Here is a 24,153-nt window from a genome sequence, read left to right as displayed (position 1 = left end):
GTTTTGCTTTGGCTTTTCGGTTTTCGGTTTTTGGTTTTCGGTTTTCGGTTTTTTCGGTTTTTGGTTTCTAATTTTTTGTTTATTCGCTGCTGCCGTGTTTGTGTGCCTTGAATGTGCCACTTGGCCAGTTAGTCGCTCCGTAGTTTGGGCTCGGTGTTTTGGCACTTTAGTCGCCTGTCAGCCGCCGTCCCTTTGCCACTCGCTTTCGTTAATTTGCTGTTGATTTTGAGCTGATTTCGAGTTGCGTTTAATGTGACGCGATGCATTTAATTGCGGCGCGTACGTGACGACTGCAGCTGCGCTTGTTGTTGCATCTTCGGCACTGCATGAATAGTTGGCTATCAGTGGCACTTTCTGCTGGCCAGTGGGTAACGCAATCGTAATTGGCACTGCGGAGATAAAAAATCAAGCGCAAACACTTGTGGATCTCCAAAAAATATATTGAAAAAAACTTTTTTCGCTGGTAACATACTCAAGTAAGCCTAAATAATAACGAAATGAAATGACAAAAATCGAAACAGCTTAAATTCTTGGTACACAACAGAAAATTCAAAAGAACAGATGCACCTTGTTGTGATTTTTAGAATATCTTATCGCGTACTTGCGAAATGCATCAAGTATGGTATAGCTAAATAGGCGCGACTTGATATTATTTAAGTGTTTATTTCAGAGCAGTTGCATTATCACTTTGTCAAATGCTCGCCACTTTTATTTTGACTGCAGCTGTGCGTGTGTGTGTGGCACACACATTTTAGCGCGTGATAAGAGACAACGAAAACATCCATGGCAATAAAAGCAACAGCACAACGGCGGGCAGTGATAAACACTGCGCGACAAGTGTGTAAGGCGTTTGAGCGCACAGTGGAATTGCATCATCAAGTCGCGGAATATTGCCTGATTTGTTTTTGAATGGCTATTTTCGGAGAAAGTTGTGATTGATAAGCCCCCGGACTGTCCATTTTTTCGTTGGCCAATTTGTGTCACTATTGTTCTCCATCTGGCAGCTGGATTCGGGCTTTCGATCTATACAATACGCCGCACATTGTTGCGGGGTGAATATGTAAATAAATAAAAGTCAACACGCATAATGAGTCGCACAGTGGTCGCTGGATAAATCGATATTCCCTGCTAAATCAGGGGGTTCAGAAGTTTTGGGAACCTGTTCCCATGAATCAATAAATCAAATCAATAAATAACTATGAAAAGCGGCCCTTTAATAGCTTACCTCAAACTAGTTTTAAACGAAATGCGTAGTGTGTGGGGGTTAATTTACTAGCATTTACTAACATAAAAATATGAAGAGCTTGACAAAAAATTAATTAGTCTGCCTACAACTGATGATTAAAGGCTTTGTAACATGTTGTAGTTTCTGTGAGGCTGCTCATACGATTAATCGGCAATTAATTAATTGTAACCACTGTATCCAGCTTGACGTGCATTTCGTCGCCAATAAACCACTGTGCGCCTAGAAGACGGCCATAAACAAAACAAAAACCGAAAAAAAGACCAACAAAGTCTGCAAAAAGAAGCAACAGCCAGAGGAGAGGCAAGAAAAGCGATTACGCCAACAGCCGCTGCTGCTTCAGTCGGCGTTGCAGTCGCGGTCGCGGTCGCGGTCGACGCTAGCGGTAAGGTAACGGTGGCGCTTGAAGGCGGTAACGCTGCCAAGCGATTTAGTTGGCCGCCGCTGCCCGAACGCGTCTCCCGTGCTTTAATTCTCAGTTTTCGATACGAACTCGCCATGGTCTAGTCCCCATTCCAAGTCATTCCATTCTCATTTCCATTTCCACATCCATTGGCCTCGTGTAATTATGATATTTTCCAGTGGAAATCAATTTTATTATTGATTTGTGTGGCCCCAGAAACGCTCCCCCGCAGAAAAGTGATAAGAAGTGGACGCGTTGCTCATGCTTTTGCTTTCTTCCGATGTTTTCACGTTTCGTTGTAGTGCACTGAGGAAAAAAGTGCAATCTACAATAAGGCTGATGGAAAATTAGGGCTACGCTACATCAAATGGCTAGGAAATAACTTCTGAAATCGCTTTGTTACACTAAAAATGTAGTCAAACTCAATTCGTACAAACCCAAAAACGCAACGCCCACCAACCAACCCAATTTCTTTTCAGTGAATCTCTCCCACACAACAGAACAGACATAGACACAAAAGAGTTTTAACAAAATCCATGAGTGTAAAGTGAAAGAGCGAAGAATTAGTGAGGAGCAGAATCGTGCAGATTTCGAGCGTGTGATATTAGTGTTTTTTGTACAGTGTTTTTTTTGCACAGTGTGATCATGGCCGGCGATGCGGAGAACAAAAGGGGCTATCGCACCATATTTCGCAGCATATCCCAGGTGTTCTACGCCAATGCCAAAAACTCAAGTAATACCAGCAGCAGCAGCAACAACAACAACACCATTATCAGCTACAACAACAACACGATTGAGAACAACAACGACGGCATCGGCCGGCTGACAGTCACGCTCACAAGCATAACACCACCCACAGCCACTTGGACGTCCACATCGCCGACCATCTCCACGTGCACAACTGCGTCCGCATCGGCGGGCTCATCCACCGCATCCTCGTCGCCACTGGCCAGCAGATCAGCACGATCGGCGGAGAATATATCCTGCAGCGAGTGTGGCAACCCAGATCCGTATCAAGCCCAGGACAAGGACTCGACAAAAGGTCAAGTCCTGGCTCCCGAAGTGCCGGCTAATGTTGAGCTACGGACAGCAGCGCCGGTTCCGGCCACCAGTGCGGACCAAAACCAGAAGCTAAGGGCCAGTTCCATGCTGGACCTGACCTCCAACCAACGCCACCAGAACGCCTTGAGGGTAAGTCCCAACTCCTAGACACATACATATGTACATCAGTTTGTGGTATGGCAACCGCCTTTCAAATGGTATTAGCCCGACCCATCCATCAAGTTCGTGCAAAGGGGGAAGTTCTGCCTTTGGCCTTTGACTTTTCGCTTCCTCGATATTTCGTAATATATTTATTTGGCCACTATGCATGATAAGCCAGTAACTTAAAACTGCCGATCAGTGGTAATAGCTCTTTAAAAGACCATTTAAATGTAAATTAGGGCTGTGTGCCGTAAAGAGTGAAATTCCCTGAAAAGCGATCTTCGACCGATAACTCGTATCAGCTTGATTTATCGCCGATTCATAGGATTTTCCCGTACCATGAGTTTCACTGGGCCACCGATTTAGGCCCGTTTACGGTCCGTTAGTGGTCTTTTTTCATTGGAGGGTTCGGAATGAAATTTGCATTCCCAGTGAAAGTGAGACCGGAACGGGTTCCGAACGAAATCCGTTGGGTCCGAAAGTGAAAAGCGATTTTCATTTTCCACTGCCGCTTCTTGGCGTCCTTCAGATCACTTAGCTTGCAGATCAACTCATTGTGATAACTAATTTGCTTTTTATGCACGGCTGTATATTATATATTGAGGTAGCCCTCTGTTGAAACTGTATGATGATATGGTATAAATCATAATTACACTTTCAACTAAGATGACCCCACGGGGACCACTTTGAATTCCATAAAGCCATTGGCGATTTCTCAATTACCCAATAAATCATACATGTCATGGGCAGGCAAGCAAGTTAATTTATATCAAAAACACTTGATGTACATACACATGTTTTTACATTTCCGTTTGTACGAAGAATGCGATAAAAGTATGTACCGATTTCGTAACCTTAACCTTGATGATTACTGGGCAAGTTTAGTGACCCATTTCCATGGGATAAACTATAAATGATTGTGTTGCTGGGGGAAACCACTTCCTGCCAAAGTTGGTGAACATTTTCACATAATTTTACAAAATGAATTTATACACTATTTAATAACTACCATGAATCAGTTTAGGTAATATGGGCTTGTGTGAGTATCGCTTGGGATTGAATATGGCGATTGCAGTGGCACAGGGGCTTACATTGTGCCTGCCATCCGAAAAAAGCGTCTTAACCCCCTGAAGCCCCCTTAACCCATGCGGTTTTCTCACTGATGCAATGCCAAAATGCATTGCGCTTGGTCTTATTTCGAGCTTTTGTCTGCTTCGTTTTCCGTTGCGTGTTTTGCCGTTCGCCTTTGCCTGCTTTATCATCTTTTAGTCCGTCTTCGTTTTAGGTTTAGTTTTCATTTTCATTTCCATTTCCATTGTGGGCTTTACTTAGCGACTAATTGCGAGTGCAGCGCAGCTGCGCATGCGTGTTGCGCGCGACTTGGCAGCGATTCGGGCGCGTTTTCCCAGCGATTTTTGCATTGCGAAATGGGAGACGAAATGAAACCAGGAAAAATAGAATATAACCATTATAAGCTGGGTCTCATTACCAAGCAATTGCTAAGCGAATTTCTCTGATGCGAATGGGGGAGCATTAAAGACATGCACCGGGGGAAATATATACGTACATTATATTTTCAACTCATAAAATATTTGAAAACGCACTTTGGAAGGAGTCAATAGTAAGTAAGTCGAGTTTTGCAATGAGTCTATGCTTTGGCTTTATGCTTTAATTGAATAATTTAAAATGCAAATGACTTGGATGCCAAGTTGGGAATGATACCCCCCTTTTTTAGCTGTGCAGAGGCTTATCACTTGGTTCGTTGACTGACGAGTGCAACAATTTTGTCATCAGTCAACTGGCACAAATACACGTAGCCAGTCGGTCACATAGATACTCTGCGTGCATTATTTCCATTTGGCATTATTTATGCATTTCATTTTCTCGCTCTGATTTGCCCCGCACTTTTGCCTCAAAATTTCTCTTTAATTTTATTTTTTCTTTGTTAATGCAGCGCCAAGTAGAATTGTCGTCGCCTGATTGACACTTGAGCTGACATTCTCATTTCAATTCGGATTCGTACTCGTTTACGTATTCCGATTCCAATTTCAGCTTCCGTTATCACCCCCCCACCCTCTGTATGTGTCATTGAGTTCTCACAATTTGTATCTCAGAGTTTTTATCTCAAATACTTCTATGAGTCAAGTTAGGGGGCCATTCGACAGCGTGTTACTGATAGGAAAGTCTGGAGATGAGATATACATTCCCTTATTGGTATAAGTAAGACTAGCATATCCAATTTGTATAGGAGAAATATTAATTTACTCATGCTCTATACCGTGTTGATTATTTATTCAAACTTAACTGGTCATCCATTTGATAGAATTTTTCCTGGCAATGTTTGCCAAATGCATATATACACGTTTCTAAAACTGATATGTTGTAGTCCATTTATTTGATAGCGATTTTAATTACTCAATCGAACCCCCTTTCGTCATTAGCCACACAATCGTTTAAATGCTATTCATTGATAGGCATAAAGCACTTAAAAATGTAGTGCATTTTGATCGCCTGTTCCACACCATTTTACACTAATTGTGGTTCCCTTTTATCAATTATTGACTAATTTGCCGGATTAGATCTGATGCTTGAATTGTATAAATACCGAATGAGTCACAGCGATGGCCAATAAAAAAACCAATTTAAGGAGTTTTTTATATAATTTCTCCAGCAGCTCCTTAATTTGAGGCGTTGATAAAATATGTTGGCTTCGGTCACCCAAAACCCTTCCCCTTGCCACACACACACTCTCACACACACTCACACTCACACAGAGACACACACACAGGCACTCACACTCTTTTCAACTCGATTATATCTGTTGCTGCTGTCGCGCTTAATAAAATTCATTAAAAAAGGAGAAGACCGCCGTCCAACAATAATAATCATAAAGCGAACTCAGTGGCGAAGAGGGAGGGGGGGCATGGGTTGGGAAGGGGGAGTAAGCACCAATACAACCACATGCAGCTTTTAACGCAGCAATAGAGTTGCCACTTTAACTATTTTATTGCTAGTCTAGAATTACTTAAGCCATTTTTCAATCCTATACAAATTATTGAAAACCACAAAAAATAAGCCACAAAAAATATTTAAAATTATGGAAACTCTTAAAAAAAAGTGTGTAAAAGTATGCTACACTATTTTTAATTTTTGATACTTATTTATCGACACTATTAGAAATCGTGTTAGGTGTGTTGCGTTATTACAAAATCTCCTTGCTTGTCATTATTGCAACTTTAGTCTAATTATTAACGCCCAATCTATTTAAACGCACTTGTTTCTCGAATCCATCGGTTTTTATGGTCGGATCGCGACAACACTGAATTGCAGTCCCAACCAACTCATTACTGGCAGAAACATAATGCTGCCAAAGCAGCGAGTCTGGTTCTGTACAGGGATGTGGAGTTGGATGGAGATGGGTATGGGGACGTGGCTGTGGATTTGGTTGGGACTTGGACGGGACTTGGACAGGGCCATCAGCCATCAACCATCAACCATCATCCACGAGCCATGGACCGTGGGCCACCCCTTTTAATTCTTCCGAGGAAGACCCGCAGAAAAGCCAAACCAAATATGAGTCGGGGGGGAAAAAAATAAGGAAACTGAAAGCGAAAACATGAAAGATATGTTCTTTGGAAATGAATTCAGCCTGCAGTGCGAATGAGAAATGCCCTCCGAAAATTGAAAACGCTTACAGAATGATTTGTTATAGACAGTAGATTTTAAAACCTATTTTTCTGGATTTGAAAATATCATTTTATGACTGCGCATCAATTATTTTTTGTTGCCCTTGTTAAATATAACCTAATATCAATTTATGCATTAAAAGCATATAAGTTTTGCAACTGCGTGCATTGTGACGGATATTAATTGTATGCAATGGGAAACTTTTTTGTGATATACTCTTAGTAAACCCTTGAAAATCCTATGATACATGGGTATATCCCTGGATATAGGGTAGCTGATAGCAAACAGTTGAATGCAATGTTGGTCACAGCCTGAATGCATCTCTTTATTTCGGTGTGTGTGCGGCTTGTTGTTGTGCATCCGTATCTGCAGTTGTATATGTATTTGTATCTGGTGGATACATTTGATGCCGACGGCAGCGAAGCCAACAACAACAATTGTGTTCATTGTGCTTAATTAATTTAGTTCAAAGATCAAGCGACCATATTGCTGAACATCGGCTGCAATGCGATTCTTCGCCGTCCTCAGCTCATTTTCATTTATATTTTCATTTTCATTTTTATTTTCATTCTCAGTCTCACTCTCATTCGCGCTCTTAAAGTCCCTCCCCCGGAATGATTGTCTTTCGCCACACATGCATCCTCATATTTTGTTTCTTCTATTTTCTTCAGCTTCTGTTCTATATAGATTCCGATATTTGCCCCGTCTGAACTACTTCACAAATATCGGTCGTATACTGTATGGATCTTGAATACATGGGCCTTGTAATTACAATTGCGACCAGTAAAACAGGAGAGCATTTATTTCGTTGGGGTATTAAATAGAATTTTACGTACATTTGGCTTGGGGATCGGTTTCCAAAATTATAAGATTTAAGATCGTATGTCTCTAGGCTGGGTTCGTGCTCAAAGTGCAGTTCTCATTTTCATATCCGATTCGATTGCAATAAAGTGTTGGGCAAAAGTACATATATACATACATATTGTAATCGGTTTACGCAACTGTTGTGCATAACATGAACAGTGTTTAGCATTCAACCAGCTCGATCCGCCCCCTCTGCGGTTCCAGAACCGACCCTTCCCCCATTTTTTTTTTGCATCCCCAACCCAACCCAACCCAGCTGAAAACAAACTCCCAACTCTCCTTCTCCACCGACCGCACTCGATATGCTTAATTAGGCAACGGGCGTTGAGTATGAAAAGCGTCTTTTGTCGCTGCCACGCCCCACGCCCCACGCCCCACCCCCACTTCCACCTCCACCCAGCCCATTTCACCCCAACCCTTACACACACACACTCATGCATGTGGTGGCGCACAGCCAGACAGAGCCACACATGTTGCCCATGTTCCATTACACACATGTGGTTCGGTTTCAGTTCAGTTTTAGTTCTGTTCTGCTCTGGGCTTTTGCCTCCCCATCACTGATCTCTGGCCCACACTGGTCAGCAAAGAATTGGGACACAGCTCAGTCCACATGACTCACTTCGTGTGACCTAACCTGATCATGGTCCATGATGATGAGCTTCATCAATCGGTTGATTCATCGAATCCCAGCTCATAATGCTGTTTGATCATTGGAGTTTGCCAATAATATTTATAAGGAATATACATATATGTAAAAGTAGGAGTTCCTTTAGAATTTTATTTTATTTTACCTATAAATGATATTATATCGTTTGCATTTCACTAAGGCTTGCGTAATATAACCACAAATCTGTATATATCAACTTAAAGTTGGCAACTTCTTACCATAGTTTTTCTTTCAAATATAAGTTATTAATTGGTTATCTGGTGTAGTACCAGATATTTTGCATCTGTGCAGCGAAAGTGCCCGCTTGTAATTCCCAACTCGTCTTTTTAGGGAAATAAACACAACATTTTGGTACAGGACTATGGGGTTGGTGGCCACTTTTGTTGACTAGTGTGGAGTGCTCGAGTTCCCTGGGTGACCGGAGGTCGGCATCACCATAGCCACCGACTCGTGGCGTCGACGTCGACTGCGCCTGCGACTGCGACTGCGACGTCAATCGCTTACGAGGCGAACCGCCACCCAAGAAAATTCTCGGCGGCATCTTGAGTTCAATTTCAGTTGATATTCTGTTAAATTCGCGAACACGTCGTGCCTGCGGCTCCCGGTTTGATGGAGAGTCCCACCTCAAGCCCAATTTCGTAATGTTCCTATTTAAAGCTCGGCTTATCAGTGCTGCCTGAAATTCGTACTTTTTGTTTTGGTGTTCGAGTTTCGGGATTCAAACCCAAGTGCCTGGATCGATCGAGTATATATGTACATAAATGTTTTACGCGCAGATCTTGTTAAAACAGTGCATTTGGGGGAAATTGGAGAGAAAGTGAGATAAGCGCTGTGAGATAACGGACCAAACCCGTCTTATTTGTTCTATCTTTTCGCCCCTGCATGGGTGTGTGTGTGAGTGATCTGTGTTTCTTCTGAATTACAGCAAATGGTAAACATTCATCGTCATTCATTCATTTGTCGCCATCTGAAAATGAACGGCGATGAATCATCGGCATAGGCAAATCCGCGGATAATTTACAATCCACGCTGATTGCATTGTTGTCTCCTTGGGAGCTGCACAATTTGGACAGGTTTTATTGACGGGGTCAAGAAGGTCTCGATCGAATGCCCAAAAGTATGCAAGTCGGTCACTGAGCGCCCGAAAAATCAAAGTTTTGCGTTTTTTGCATTTCAAGGAAGGAAACTATAAACTGTCTATGTTAAAAGTGTTTGAAGTTATTAGTTCCGTGCTGTTTATTGGGCTTAACAAAGATTCCAATGTTGGATTGAATGGGCTTAAAATGCTACTGCTATTTTTATAATTATAACTTTATGGATGTGCTCATGAGGTCAATGAATTGATGTTCTGAAAAGTTCCGAGTTATTCTATGTTATCAGTTGGGAGAAATGCTCCTGAAGGGACCACAACAAAACCAGAGAACCAATTCCGTAGAAATGCAATCAGTTGAGAAGAATTCTTTAAGTCGTTCGATCATATTTAATATTCAAATGGTTTGAAGCAATTCAGGGGCTTAAAATTATATGGATATTTGTTAGATTAAGCAAAAAAATGTCAAACACACTCAGGCACTAAATATGGTCCATATTAGAAAGATAGATTATAATTTTTTGTGAATATATACAATTTCTTATCAAAGGGTAGCCAAGTAAAATTTATATTTCACCCCAAAAAACGGGTTTTTGTACAGGCAAACAAGATTAATGACCATTGACCGCGATTCTAGACCAAAATATGATTAGCACCGTGAAAACGCTTTTCCCTACAAACATTTGTGGTACCAAAGATCTAAATCTGTTGTATCTTAAAACATGCAACATAAGAAATTCACGATGAAGCCTAACATCATGAATCTCTCCACTGAAATTTAATAGATTTCATTTAAATGACGCTGTAACAATTGATAGTGAGGAATGAAAACCATGTTTTAAGCACCTAAAACCCCAACCGGTTTCCCTATTTCGCCCCAAAGCGGATTATGATTAATGGCGGCGATCCTAGATCAAAGAATTACGAATAATACATAGCCCCCGAAGAAGATTTAAAGATCTACCATCGAGATAAACATGATTTCCCCACTTACGCCGATCAAGAGATTAATGTACGGACCCTCGTTTCTTGGCACCTTAACTCCATTAGGCTCACTCTCGCCTTCCGTTTGGGATATGTGTGCACTGGAAGAAAAGGGCACCAAGAAGATGGAATACAATTGTGTATATAATATGAAAATTTCCATACTTTTGTGGTGTTTTTTTTATAAAAGCAATTTTGTATTTAAAATCTTAATCTTTGTATTTAAAGTATGTATTTCATCTTTCATCTTTTTATTTAAATCTTATTTAAGTCTTAACTTTCTGCATATTTAAATCTTTGTATTTAATCTTTGTTATTAATCTTTGTATTTATATCTTCGTATTTAATCTGTTTAAATCTTATTTAAGTCTTAACTTTCTGCATTATCAGTTGCTATTGTTTTTGCCAGTGTGGACTGAGCACATTCCATATTCCACACCATGTTCCACATTCCATCTACCTGGCGGCACCTGTGAGGCGTAGGTGAGGAAGTCGACGATCGTTACACAATTCTCGACTGGCCAACCTGTTTCTCTGGGGTTTCTCTCCCCTCGCCGCTCTCTTCCCCCTGTCAGGGCCTTCATTTTGAGTACGAGGGATAAGGACGGGGTTACGAGAGGATTGACATGGTTTGGTGGATCGGTTAGTGACTCATCTCCGTATATCGACAAAATACCAAGCCCAGCACACCAAAAAAAAAAAAACAGCACCGTAGCATTCTAGACAGAAGAAATGCACGGTTTTTTTTTTAGTTTAAACGATGTTTCAGGGCAGGGCATACAAATATTCCATTTTAGAGTTTTAAAGTGATAAGTGCTTAGGATCTTTTTGGGCGTGAACTATACGCAGAGGTATTGGTTCTAGTTGCACATATTTTGACACAACGTTTTAATACCCATTTATCAAAATACTTAATCTACGCTCATATTGCTAGAAATGTACTGGAATTCAAGTTAATAGGGTCAAATTATTGCAACTTATCATATTTCCTCAAGATTTCCTCGATTTTGAAGGCGAACTCGATGGCTTGGAGGAGAAATGAGTGCAGAGTGCAGCGACTTTGGCTGAGATAATGAATATCGATGATTGCAGTCGGAAGCGGGTGGGAAAGAGACAGCAAGACAGATAGGGGCTAGTGGCTTCACTTAAAGAGTTCAAGCCCATTGACTTTTCTCAGCGGTTACACTGCGGGAACTGTGGTCGTTTTTGGGGTGTGATTGTACAATAGCGAGTTATAAGGGAAACTTAAGGCTTATGTTTCCTTCTCTACCTTGATTTTTTTTTTTATCATTTCCAAATCGAAATTATGTTAATGAAAGACTATCGCAACATTTCTTTTGCGGTGCATGAAACTCTCTCGTAGACAGTGCTCACTCACTAATTCTCCGATTGCCTCGCTTGGCGATTATTTTCTCACTTAATAATGAATTACGATGTGACGCAGCGGCGATAAGAGAAAGTAGGCAGGCAGAAGAAGAAAAAACAGAAGAGAGATGCCACAGCAGGCGAAGGACATCAACGATAACGTCGGCATGGAGGCGCACATCTACGAGAATCTGCCGGTTCTGACCTCCACCCCCAAAGGTCACCTGAACGCCGAGCTGCGAAAGTATTTTCCGCGCGAGGCGATCTACGAGAATCTTTGTCGGGGATGCGGCTACGGCGTGTTTGCTGCCCAAGGACGCTACTGCCATTTCTGCCAGTGCATCGTGAGCGGGGGCGTGGTGAGTACACCGCCTCCCCCACCCCCAACGCCACCGCCCCTTTTGCCCATTTCCGGCGAGAGCAGCAACATCTATGAGAACATCTGCGATCTGTGCCGCGGCATTTACAGCGACAACGAGCGGTGTCGGTGTCAAAGATCAGAGACGCCCGCCAAAGCGCCCGCACCGTCCGCACCGCCCACAGCACCCACACCGAGCACACCACCCACCAAGGTCAAGTCGCGTTCGCTCTTGGGCTACTCCAAGTCCAGTGCGGCGACCTTGACCCGTCTCTTCGGCTCCCTTAAGCAGCTGAATCGGTCCTCGTCGTTGCAGCGCAGGATATTCCCGAGGACTCCCACGAATGGCAGTGGCAGCGCTGGCTCCCTGGAGATCATCCACAACGTGGACGAGGTGTTTCGCACCCAGGAGACCTTTGACCTTCAGCGCATTTGCGAACTCAAGCTGGAGCAGCAGCAACTGAAGAGCAGCCAGAGCGATCAGCACATCTACGGCCGCGTCAGGGAGCCCGAAGAGAGCCAGAGCCACAAGAGAGAGCGCAAGAAGCCGCGCGTCTCCCGCATTCGCCTGCTGCAGGACGAAAGCGCAGCGGATGCATCAGGATCATCATCGCTGTACCTCAACGAGAGTATCTGCCAGTGGATGACCTCACTGAGGCGGCAGGTGCACCACTACGACGAGGGGCCTTGGCAGCAGCCAAAGAGCGTGCCAGCGCGCGATCCTTTGACCGCCGCCGAGGAGAGCTCGGTCACACTGCGCCGAAGCACGGAGGAGAGAGCAAAGTGCGCGGACGAGCAGGCGAAGTTGGTCAAGGACTTTAAGCGCAAGCTGCAGCTGAAGAGAGTGGACGTCGTGGAGCCCGTGGGGCTGGAAAGAGAGCAAAGACGCTGCGCCATTACGGCCAACTTTGTGAGTGGCTATCTGAGCGCACTTGGCGAAGAGAAAGAGTCACTGCAACAGCAGCAGGTGGTCCCAATCGAAGAGCGCGTCGCAGTCGCCGCGCTTCAGCCCCAAGTCTCTGTCTGCCTGTTGCGCTTGATGCAGAGCCTCGCTCTTTCGGCCAGCTTGCACGTGTGTGTGCGTGGCTTTCTCACCATCTATGACAAATCGTTCGGCTTGTGGCTATGGCTCCAGCAACAACAGCAGCAGCAACAACCACCGATCAACGGTTATCGCCGAAGGAGAGCGCGTGACTCAGTTGTTGGGGATTGGCGACGGCGCCTGCCTCTCTTCGCCTTCTCCATCGCCGGCGGCAACGATCAGTCCCTCGGCTCGGCCTCGGCTTCGGCTTCGGTTTCAGTTTCGCCAGCGATTTCAGAGAGCGTAGACGTGTATGCTGCTGCTGCGTCGCGACGTCGCGCGAATCGAAGTACGAAGCGAAGAGGGACAGCGATAGTCAGGGAAGAGGGTGTGCGCGGGGGCGAGAGCTCCACCAGCAGTAACAACGACAAGAAAAGCAATAATAATAAAAGTAACAACAACAATAACAACAACAGCGGAGCTTTGATGGCGGCGCCAAAGCCAAATGGCGAGGCAGAGCGCCCCACAACAAACAACAACAACAACATCAGCAGCAACAACAACAACAACCATCACACCGTTGACAATGAAAGCGGTATTAACAATAACAACAACAACAACAACGCCAATTGCAATGCCAATGAACAACAGCAACAACAACAGCAGCAGCCAATCACACAGGTCAACACTCATTAATAAGAGACAAAAGCAAAAAGCTGCATCAATCAAAGGCAAAATAAAAATGCACAGAGAGAAAAAGTAAAGGTGGTATTAGTGAGCGCCCCAAAAATAATATAACTTCTAAAACCATGACGATTTAAAATACGATCAATGAAATGATTTAAATCTGATTGCGTCAATTAAATCCGCTTAAAATTGATCAAAATTAATTAAAATCGGACCATTATTTCTTCCTGTTAAAATATGGAGAACAGTTTGAAAGCAATACGATGATATTGTAATGCAACTATATTTTTCTCTCTGTGTACTTGGTTTTGTTTCGTTTCACTGCAGTTCAAAATTGACTAACGGTTTGCGTGCGAATGGGATGCCAACGTTCAATTGGCTATCGAAAAGAAAAAAATAAATAAACAAACTTATCTAATTAAAAACAACCATTGATTAATGAAAAAAAATGTGTAGAAAAACAAACAAGCTTGCAATGAAAACCCATGATAACTATAAAATAATCAGCGTTTAATTAACGTAATGTTTTTGTTACTCTATTTTTTTAATCTTTTTTTTTGTGTTACAAAATATAGCCGTATGTGATAACAACTGAAGTTACCATCACTACGGCATAAAAAAGTTCAATATTGTGATTCCTAGCAAAGATGTTATTAATGGAGTAATTCATTGTTTTCCATTTGCATTAAAGGCTGGTGATGGCTTTTGTTATTTTACGTAATTACTTAACTAATTAACTAAGTTTATGAGTTTACAATTTTTTCCCGTTAAACGCTTGAAAGTCTTTAAATGTTTAAAAATCGAAATGATTTCCCACCGTTCTGCAAGTCAATTATTGATGCGAGTGAAGCACAACAGTCGAAACACGATATTATTTCCGGTTTGAAAGCATCGTATGTTTCTATCTAAACTTTTAGAAATGCGTTATCAAAGTTCGACGTCCGGCGCCAAAAGTACCCGTTCGAAATCCCAACACATCTTTGAGCAATCCCCGCCAGTCTGAAGAGGAGCAGACGCAGCCGAACGGAGGGGACAAGGTTAACCTGAGGCTCAACTCCTTTGCCGCGGAGACTCCAAGCCAAGAGGAGCAGGAGGAGGAGTCCATTTACCAACCCATTTGGCAGTTTAAGACCCTGGAACCCGTCGATCAGGAGATAATTGAAGCCTTTCCTGTCGGAGACGAGGATGAGGAGGACGAGGACGAGGAAGACGACGACGTGGATGACGAGGAGGAGGATCTGGGAGACTACGACGAGTCCCTGCCCTCAGATGCTGATGCAGATGTGATGGCTCTGCAGGCGGCGGCGGTCTTTGCCGCTGGAGTCCGGCACAAGTTGTCCACATCGACGCTGACCAAGCGTTCCAAGATGATGATGCCCACACCCTTGCCCTCGCCCACCGCCTCCATGGATCACGGAGCATGGGAGACGGACATGGAGTTCATGTACTCGCGAGAGAGCAAGGAGGAGGCGGATGAGACGCTCAGTCTGGGCAGCACGGTGACGAACAGTACAGCAACCTTGGGCTCCATCAGCAGCACTGGCAGCAGCGTCACCGGCCAGCTAAAGGATTCACCAAAGGGCCTGCCAGCGGATCAGCAGCCACCTGCAGTGGCGACGACGAAGCAGGCCGAGATTGTGCCCCTGGTGCATCCGATACTCAGGAACATTTGCATTTTCTACAGCCAAAAAGATCCGAAAAAGTACAGCGCTATATTCTATGACTACCATCGATCGCTGGTCCACCAGCGGTTCATGACCCGCATCCGCCGCCCGGCACCACCACCTCCCGCCCAGGTGAGCACCCCAGCCACCACGAGTCTACCACCACGCAGCGATGACAGTGGCTGCAGTTGCCTGGCGGAGGATCCGGATCACCACCGGCACATTCCGCAGCCCTTGAAGGAGGAGTGGGAGCGGGCTGTGCTCGCCGCGGGGGCGGTGGGCGGCAAGAGGGGAGTGGCTCCGCGGGCGGGACGCAAGCTGCGCGTCCGCTCCAATGCGAGGCTGCTGCTCACGGACTCCGTGCTGGCGTGGCGGGAATCGCTGCAGGATGTACACTGCTGCGAGGACGAGGAGGACATGGTGAGTGGGAGGGGTAAAAGTCATAAAAGATGTAAGGAAATCCATATAACAAGCAGTTCATTCCATTACCATTCATTTAAATCAAGAGCGCAAGTTACAGCTGAATGAATATTATTTAAATTACTAGAAGTTACTTAACCCAGATTTCGAGAACATCCGTCCAAGAATCTCTAAGATATAAATAATTAAAAAAATGTTAGGAAAGTCAATTCGTATCAACGTTGAATCGCGCTTAAAGTCGTGACTTATACTTTTTTGAGCTTGATTAAGGGAATGACGAAGATGGATTTCCTTGTGCGTAATCCGTAAGTAGATGTTACTATTTAAATCTGTATTTAGTACTTAGATATATTGTTTTAAGCAGACGAGATGACATCTGAGTTCAGTTTGTTTTCCAAGTGCACTACTGTCATGTACGTACTCTCCGTCTCTTCAGTTGGCTATTGTTTCGCCACTTGTTACTTGTCACATCAATTAAAGTCCGCGAGTGTATCTGTATCTTAGTATCTAGGTATCTCCGTATCCACGGCTCATGCGATTGTTTCGGCTGATCTGTAGTCGGTGAACCCCTTCTCCGAGGGCTCAAAAAGTTACCCAACCTTCCGTTTGGGGAGCCAAAAGTTTTGCTGAAGTACCCTGTTCACGCTGGGAGGTCACGACTTGAAGTCGCTTTGAAAAAGATACGGATACTGATATTTCTTACTGATTCATTTATTCTCTGGTCACGAACCAGTCGCAAATTACGACTGAACTTTTGTTGCATTATCTAATTAGCATGATTTGATTTTTCGAATTAATATACACGAATACAATATACGAATGAGTATAGTACCCTATGTTATAAAGATACCAATAGTTTGTCAAGGGATCTAGTTTTTTGTGTCGCAACTTCGGTTTCTCTAGGGCATTTTTGAGTCGACCGACAGTGTATCTTTTGGCTTCCCAAACTTGGCGTTTGATTGCAATTTGTTTATAACGCATACGCCTGTAGGTGTGTACATACATATGTATGCACATATGTAGGTACGTGTGCTGCTTTCTGCATAATGTATTTTTATTTATTTGCCTCTCACGTTTGTTGTTTTCTGGTTGCTGCAGTTGCCGCTGCATGTGAAATTCCATAGAAATTCGCAGGGAGAGTTCATCCCCCCTTTTCGATCCCCTTTGATGCCCCGCCCCTGGATGCGAGGGCTCCAACATGTTGATTCACATTTCGCGAACGACAATTATTTATTTATTTTGCCGTATTTATTTTCCTCTTTTTTCAGCATGCATATATTCTGCGGTAATATACATTTGCATGTGTATCGGTATCCGTTGGTGTGTGTTTGTGTCCAAAGTTAATTTTTTGATTTTTGTTATAAACTTTGGCAAACCGGTTCTCCGCTTGAGAATAGAACTTTTGTTGGATTTCGCATACCCTTTTGGACAGTATGCCACAAGTTCATTTATAAAATGCTTTTATTTAATATCAAAAAAAAACTACCGATAAAGTGAATTTTTTTGCGATATTATCCACATATTCGCTTAAATGAATGTTCTATTTGCACATTTCATGGGGCATTTTCGAGTCGGTTTTTTTTTTTGGTTTTATTTGTCTTATCTTATGTGTAATTTTCTGTCTCGAAGCTGCGTTCATGGCATTTATCAGCATTTAATTGGTTAATCATTAGTCAAATATTTTTGTAACGCTTCGTCGTTTTGTAACCGCCTTGAATGCTTTTCCTCTGTGTTTCTTCTCGGAAACAGAACCTTTGACTGCGGCACCAAATTTTATCGCTGGGACTGTAAAATTCATAACGGAACTTGAGTGTTCCATAAATAACGCTGGGCGATATGTGTACGGATATGTTTACGTGTGCATATGCAAAAGATTAAATTCGCTTGAAGCTCGTTTTTCCCATTTCGATGGCATTTAACTGGTTGCTAATATGGGAGCGTGTGATAAGATCCCCAGCGAATTCTATTGTTTCTCGAACTGAAAGAGAAGCGGCTTTTCAAGTGGCCTCATATGTTGTGTCAAACTGAAGTGGCAATGTAAATGTATTTTTCTTTAGTTTGTCAACACTCTCGAAATAGGCTCACTTGGGAAACACGATCTCAATGGGTCTTCAGATGAGCCGAACTCGAAGATTTCTATGAGTGGATTGCCCACGCAGTCCAAAGATTTGGAATTGTTGCTTTGGGCAGGAGGGGCTTCAAGGCAGCTCCTCTTCTCGAAGTCCAAACTGAAAACCCAAAACAAAAAAACCTCAAAAATCGACCAAAACAAAAAGGTCAATTTAGCCAGAGTCGACTTTGTTTTGCTTTCGGATCATTTGTTTATTTTCCTCGCTTCGTATCGGGTCTTATTTCAGCTTTTTTCGGCTTGGCATGGCTTTTTTCAGTGAATCATGTGGCGAATAAGGCGATACATACATACATATGTATGTATTTAGATACATCCACATATATGTTACTGTATCTGCGGGCACGCGAATAAGGCGAAAATAAAGCAAAGCAAACACATGTACTATTCGAGGTCGTATCAATTAAATCGCTTTACCTTCTTATTTTTCGGGCTTTATAGTTACGTACTGTTTGGGCGCACAAAAATTTCCATTTTGTGTATGGCAAAGGCAGAATAAAGAGAAAAAAAACCGAAACTACGCCATATTTGCGCTTTTGTTTACGCTCGCAAAAATTATTTGAAATACTATAGCGGCACTCGCATGGAAAACCGAAAACAGAAAACCAAATACCGAAAACAGAAAGCAAATTAGCCCAAACAAATTGAGCTAATCAGTTCCAACACCGCGGCTCGAATCTCAATTGCAGGAATTATCATGAGTTAATTGGGTTTGAACTGAACGAATATCTGATATTTATTCGATCGCTTTCGCACGAAAGGCATTCTACGATGCGGGATTTTAGGTTCTGTTTATTTAACTTCTCTGTTGTTGATACTATAAAACAGACTTTGGCTCTGCAACAAAACAAACCCAATTTGGAGGAACTGGGGCCGTTCGAAGTACACATGTAATGCGGCCAAATCAACATATAAATGATTTTAAAGGCAATAAATCGGGGTCGTAGAACCAATAAGTTGAAAGCCTATATCTGTGGTACAAATGTGCTAACAATATTATATGAAAGCAAGATCCTAAAACTTGGCATATGGTTTTCCATTATGGATAAGATATTGTTCATCTTAATGCTGAGTTTGGAATACAGATAGTTGCACTGAGCTGTGTCTGCAATAAGTTGCAATAACTGAATACAATAATTAATAATAAACTAATAGGTAACTCAAATAGGTAACTAAAAGGCACTCAAATGTGGAGCTATGTACTTTTCCGGGAACAGTCTCAGTTCAAGAAGTGTACATTTTGGGGATTTCCCTCTAGCACTCATTTAACACTCATCAACAGCAGCTACAGTGGGTCCTCGCGAAACGCATTTATTTCTGCAGCCTACGGAAACTTGAAGTCGCTTTAAAAGGCATACCTAGCTGAAATTAAATAAATACATACGAGTATAGAGCATGATTCTGAGGGATGCGATCTATTGAGCTATCGTTAAACAGATACTGGGGCTACTTTTGGGCTAGTGAAAATAGTTTATCTACAGTTTTTAAGATCGAGATACATTCCGGGTTGCACCGAATAGTTTGCCCCCTAGAACTTGTGTATGTGTATGTGCCGCATGGGGTGTAGAATAACTGCGCCTGCTTCACGAAATGTTTTGTACATATGTATGTCGCTGATAATCTGAAAATATTGTTTATGCTGCCGTAAACAGATCGGTTGGGTGGCCGCAGGCGGTTGGCAGCTGTTGGGCGGACGGGGGGCTGTGGGCTGTGGGCTGTGGGCGGCTGGTCGGATGGGCGTGGCGGAGGCGATAAATGCATTGGCAGCGACACCTTGGAGCGTCACTGTTCCATTAACCGTTATCTGGGACGCTTGCATTTATTTTCCGTGCTTTGTGCGATTTCTTACAAGTCGAAATCAATTCCTTATCAGAATTGTTTTCGGTATCGGCGCTTGTGTTCCGCTTTCAGTTCGCTCCGCTGTCCACGGAGAAAGAGATAGCGCATAGCTACAGTGGGTGTGCAGTCGAAAGCGAGGGAGAGCGGGCAGAGAGACAGAGAAAGAGAGTGAGCGAGAGCGAGAGAGAGAGAGAGGGAGGCGATAAGACATGGCAGGCAGATTCAATCCGAAGCGAAGGCAAACAACGGTGAGCGATGGGTGGAACCGAAAAGAAACCCACTAAACAGAAAGAACTTCCCCCGAACTAATGGAAGTTACGGTATGAACAAGAAAGTAACCATTTCTGGCCAGGCATCGACTACCGAGTACCTCGCAGAATCGGTATAATAACGCATTAAAAAAACCCAAATAATTTGTTATTTCTGGTGTTTCCATCAGTTCCAATCTAATTTAGTATCATTCTCAACTGTTTAAAGCGGTTTGAACACTAATTGAGTTACTTATGAATAATTATCAATATTTGCCTTGCTTTATAAGAAAGAGTAAAGCTCTTTGCCAAACATCACGCCCTCTTGCAGCTCTAATAATAGGTATTAAAGCGAAAAGGAAAAATGGCAAGAAAACAAACATCGACAACGGCACGAAAAGCTGCAATTAATTTGCAGACGTTACTTGGATTGTCGGATTGTGTATCTCAATCGTACGCTCCCAGAGCTTCTGGGCTAGATAGCCCCCACTTTTCCGCCCCTTGCCCACAACTTTTCCGAACCGAACTTGAATATTTATGCACTGCGTGACTCTGACACCCCTTTGCGGGTTCTCATTTGCCATTTTCCAGATTGTGCCAGTGACTGACATTCTGCGGGCGCAGCAGATCCAGGAGGACAATGAGGTGCAGCAGACGCAGCAGACCACGATTCTCCAGCGCTTCAAGAGCGTCTCCATCGGCAACCTGCTCGATCTGCCCGGCGAGGATGACAAGAAGTCCATCAAGAATCGCATGCGAATGAAGTGTAAGTGCATTGCTGCCTGGGATTGCTTAAATGGCCTCCGAAAAGTCATTTATTGCGATGGGGGAAAAGGTTTATGCATATTCAGATATTCAGCTGGCTTAGATGGTGTGTATTATAGTTCATCAGGTGCACTTGCAATATGGTACAATATTTACGAACGCATTGGATTAATTGCTGTGCATTACCGTAGAAACGTACAGGTTTTTGCTGAATTGTCTGGAAATTATTGATAGGGAAACCTCAGCTGCTTACTACATGTATATACAGGTGTTTTTAAATGTTGTTTTCATGTGCATAAATGGCAAGAGCGTTGATTAAACACAAGATACACACATATTCAGTTTTGGTAGAAGGAAGTCTGCAAATATCTGGGATATAAATATGGCTTAGAGAGGGGCAGCAAATGAGTAACAGACATTTCCGAAAAGTGTATACCCCGTTTAGGATTTTCTGCATCATTGGTGATGCCAAAAGGTGCAATAATTTGTGTCCGCTCGACAGCATTTAGTCACCTTCCAAAACTGTCTTCAACAACTTGTGCCATCGATGACTTTCCTTCGGGGGAATTCAGCGCCAACTGGCTAAAACGGGGCGCCCCACTGTCTGTGAAGATGGAGCTGCTCTTGGGGCATCGATTCCAAGTAGAAGCCACCAACGCGAATGGGATCCCCATTAGCCATGCACTTAGACAAATGTGCCGCAGAAATGCTATGTAAGCTAAAGTCTAAAGTTATATTTTTACTTCATTTTTTCAAGTGCATTTGAGGCTCGAGCTCGCCGCGAGCCAGCCTTTTAAGGTCGTCGCGGCCCACACAGCGACTGGCTGACTTCTATGTACGGGTATCTATGTATCTACGGACAGCTGGGTTCCCATTCATTGCGTAGACGAATACTAGAGTCTCTCTCTGGGATTTTCTTTAATGAAAGCGGATTTCACTTTTTGCCGGACGCGAGTATTCGGCATAGCTTTGGCTGGGCTGCTGCTTTATTCGGATAATGCAAATGAGTTGTCAATGAATCATGATCTCCGAAAGGCGAGGAATGCTTGAGTAACTCACTGACTGACTGACTGACTGAGTGACTGAGTGACTGATATTCCTTGAGGCTGAGATATTTCGCTTGGGCAAGCGAACTCACATGCATTTCGCAGTAGTCTCTCAGTCGGGAGTGGCTCCATTCCTGATCGCCTTTCGCAGCGGAATGTCCAAGAATTCCCTCGTCCTCAATAAGCATTTGTCGCAATGTAGCCCCATAATTCAGTTTCAAGTCGAACAATAATTTTTAATAATTTCTCCTTCCATGTTTCGCTGCCTAATGACTCAATGTAATCAATGAAGTCGCCGTCAATAGCAATGTGTTTCGCATGTAAGTATTAAATTCAAGCTTACATATCATAGCAGAATGTATCTGATAAATCTGCACACTTTTAGCAACCGATCCCCGAAGAGCGAGAAGAAGTCGCGTCCACGTCGTGGCCAGGTGAATAGTTTGTACCTGGACGAGCAGAAGTATCCGCTCTTCGCCGCTCCGCTCAGCGCACTGGAGCTCAACATGACCGATCATCCGAATGTTCCACGCTTCGTGGTGGACATTTGCGCCTACATCGAGAAGCCGGAGTGCATCGAGCAGGACGGACTGTACCGCGCATCGGGCAACAAGGTTCTGGTGGACGACCTGCGCAAGAGGCTGACCCACCTGTACGATCCCAGCTGGCTGCGCACGGACGACATCCACACGCTGACCAGTCTGCACAAGCAGTTCTTCCGGGAGCTCACCTCTCCACTCATCACCCAGGAGGCCTACGAGCGCTTGGGCAAAAGCCTCAACGACGACGCCGCCATCGAGAGGATGAGCTTGGCCTTTGACGACATGCCGGAGCCGAACCGTTCAACACTGCGCTTCCTCATCAGGCACTTGACCAGGTAAGTGGCCAGTGACAGTGGCCAGTGAAGTACACCCGGATAAAACGAGTTTCAACCTCACAAGTTACGAGCTGTGATGTTCAATACATGATAACTTGGAAGCACAAATCTGTGAGCTGCCATGAATCACGTAAAGAGTAATTGGTTTATCCCCACTTTGTGTGGTCTATTCATATACATATGAGTTGTATGGGTTTCAATTGTGATTGTAACTAATGTTTATATATATACTCTTCAGAGTTGCCGCTGCCAGCGCTTCGAATCGCATGCCGTCCACCAATTTGGCCATCGTTTGGGGTCCTTGTCTGCTGAGTGCCAATCAGATACAGCTGGACATCGGACGCATGAACATGCTGGCCAAGGTGCTGATCGAGAACTATGATCGCATCTTTCATCCGGACAACGAGCGTCTAGTTTGTTAGGATGCAGGTTACCCGCCCCCCGCTGCCACGCCCCCTTCTCCGCACATCACAAGATCGGACAGCAAGATCGATACAAGTGCCTCAAACACCAAACATCACCACCTTCTCACCCTATGTTTAACATAATAATATTTTTTTTTTTGTTGTCAGCTTTAAATTTACGTTTTTCTTCGCTAATTTTAATATTCTAATTACTTTATTTATTCATTGGAAATGGGAATTCGCACAGACGAACCCATCAAGAAAATACTTACCAAAAAGACAGTAGACTAAGTTTATACTAAAGATAATTGGGGAAACCGCAAGAAAAACACGTAATGTAAAACGATGAACTCTTTGGCGGTACAGTGAGCACTGCCTTCGGCCAACCTAACAACATGACGAAATATTATTTTTTTCTACATCGTATATAAGATGTGATATTCGCTGCAAACCGCAAAGCGTGAATATAATTTGTATTTATACCTATATTAATGAACCATATAAAATATACGAATAAAGTCCAATACAGTAGATAGGCTACACATATGTTTTTGTTTAAACTTTAAAGATGCTTGGAGTATGAAAGCCAAAAATTGTATATTTTCTATCTCAATAAATATGGAGAAAATCAAGTTGGTAGTGTGTGTAACTCATGAATTGCAATGCTGATATTGCGTATACGACAGGTGTACCTCATGTTAATAATCGAGAATAATCGACTTTAGTTGTTGTTGAATAAGTATATTAAAATCTCCTGCCTACTTTTGAGCTGAATTAGAAGATCGCGAGGTTTAATATAAATAAAGCGATAATATATATAAAGCGAGCGTTGATCATGTGGTCATTGCTAAGTGGTCAAATGATAAGTTTATTTAAATTCATGCGCCCATGACCGACGCAAAAGATTCATCACAGTTTATTGTTGAAATTCCTAATCAGATCGTGTGCAATTGCTTGATTATCAAAATTATTTATATACACTGATTGATAATTGCATTAAAGTAAAACAGTAAACATTTATTGTTTCAAATTCAGCTGGTTTTTATTGATTTTTTTATTCCACGTGAAATACAACTGGTGGAAATAAAACAATAATAAGTCAATTAGAGTCCATATTATCAGAAAATGCGCAAGAAAGATAGCCAAATAAATAACAGAAAATTTAAATTTGCTGGTCAAATAAATATGAT

At 43.1% G+C, this 24,153-nt stretch overlaps 1 protein-coding gene across 7 annotated transcripts; it reads left to right on the top strand.

Annotated features, from left to right (window-relative positions):
• Window positions 1-96: 96 nt before the first annotated feature.
• LOC6550407 (probable Rho-GTPase-activating protein 7) lies at window positions 97-23,595 on the top strand. 7 transcript variants are annotated; one of them, XM_026981464.1, is made up of 7 exons: window positions 8,561-8,820; window positions 11,586-13,566; window positions 14,490-15,656; window positions 20,463-20,637; window positions 21,975-22,002; window positions 22,068-22,559; window positions 22,798-23,595. In XM_026981464.1, exons 2-7 carry the CDS (start codon window positions 11,635-11,637, stop codon window positions 22,979-22,981), a joined length of 3,978 nt encoding a protein of 1,325 aa, XP_026837265.1. In that variant the 5' UTR covers window positions 8,561-8,820; window positions 11,586-11,634; the 3' UTR covers window positions 22,982-23,595. The 7 variants fall into 7 exon arrangements, with proteins under 7 accessions (XP_026837269.1, XP_026837267.1, XP_026837270.1 ...); XM_026981468.1 differs by lacking the exons at window positions 8,561-8,820; window positions 11,586-13,566; window positions 14,490-15,656 and adding exons at window positions 97-463; window positions 2,126-2,837; XM_026981466.1 differs by lacking the exons at window positions 8,561-8,820; window positions 11,586-13,566; window positions 14,490-15,656 and adding exons at window positions 97-476; window positions 2,126-2,837.
• The last annotated feature ends 558 nt before the right edge of the window (window positions 23,596-24,153 follow it).

This window comes from Drosophila erecta, unplaced genomic scaffold, assembly GCF_003286155.1.
Source record: "Drosophila erecta strain 14021-0224.00,06,07 unplaced genomic scaffold, DereRS2 tig00000126-arrow-pilon, whole genome shotgun sequence".
NCBI lineage: Eukaryota > Metazoa > Arthropoda > Insecta > Diptera > Drosophilidae > Drosophila > Drosophila erecta.
The sequence above is the reverse complement of the archived record's forward strand: the minus strand, read 5'-3'. Positions and strand labels throughout refer to the sequence as shown.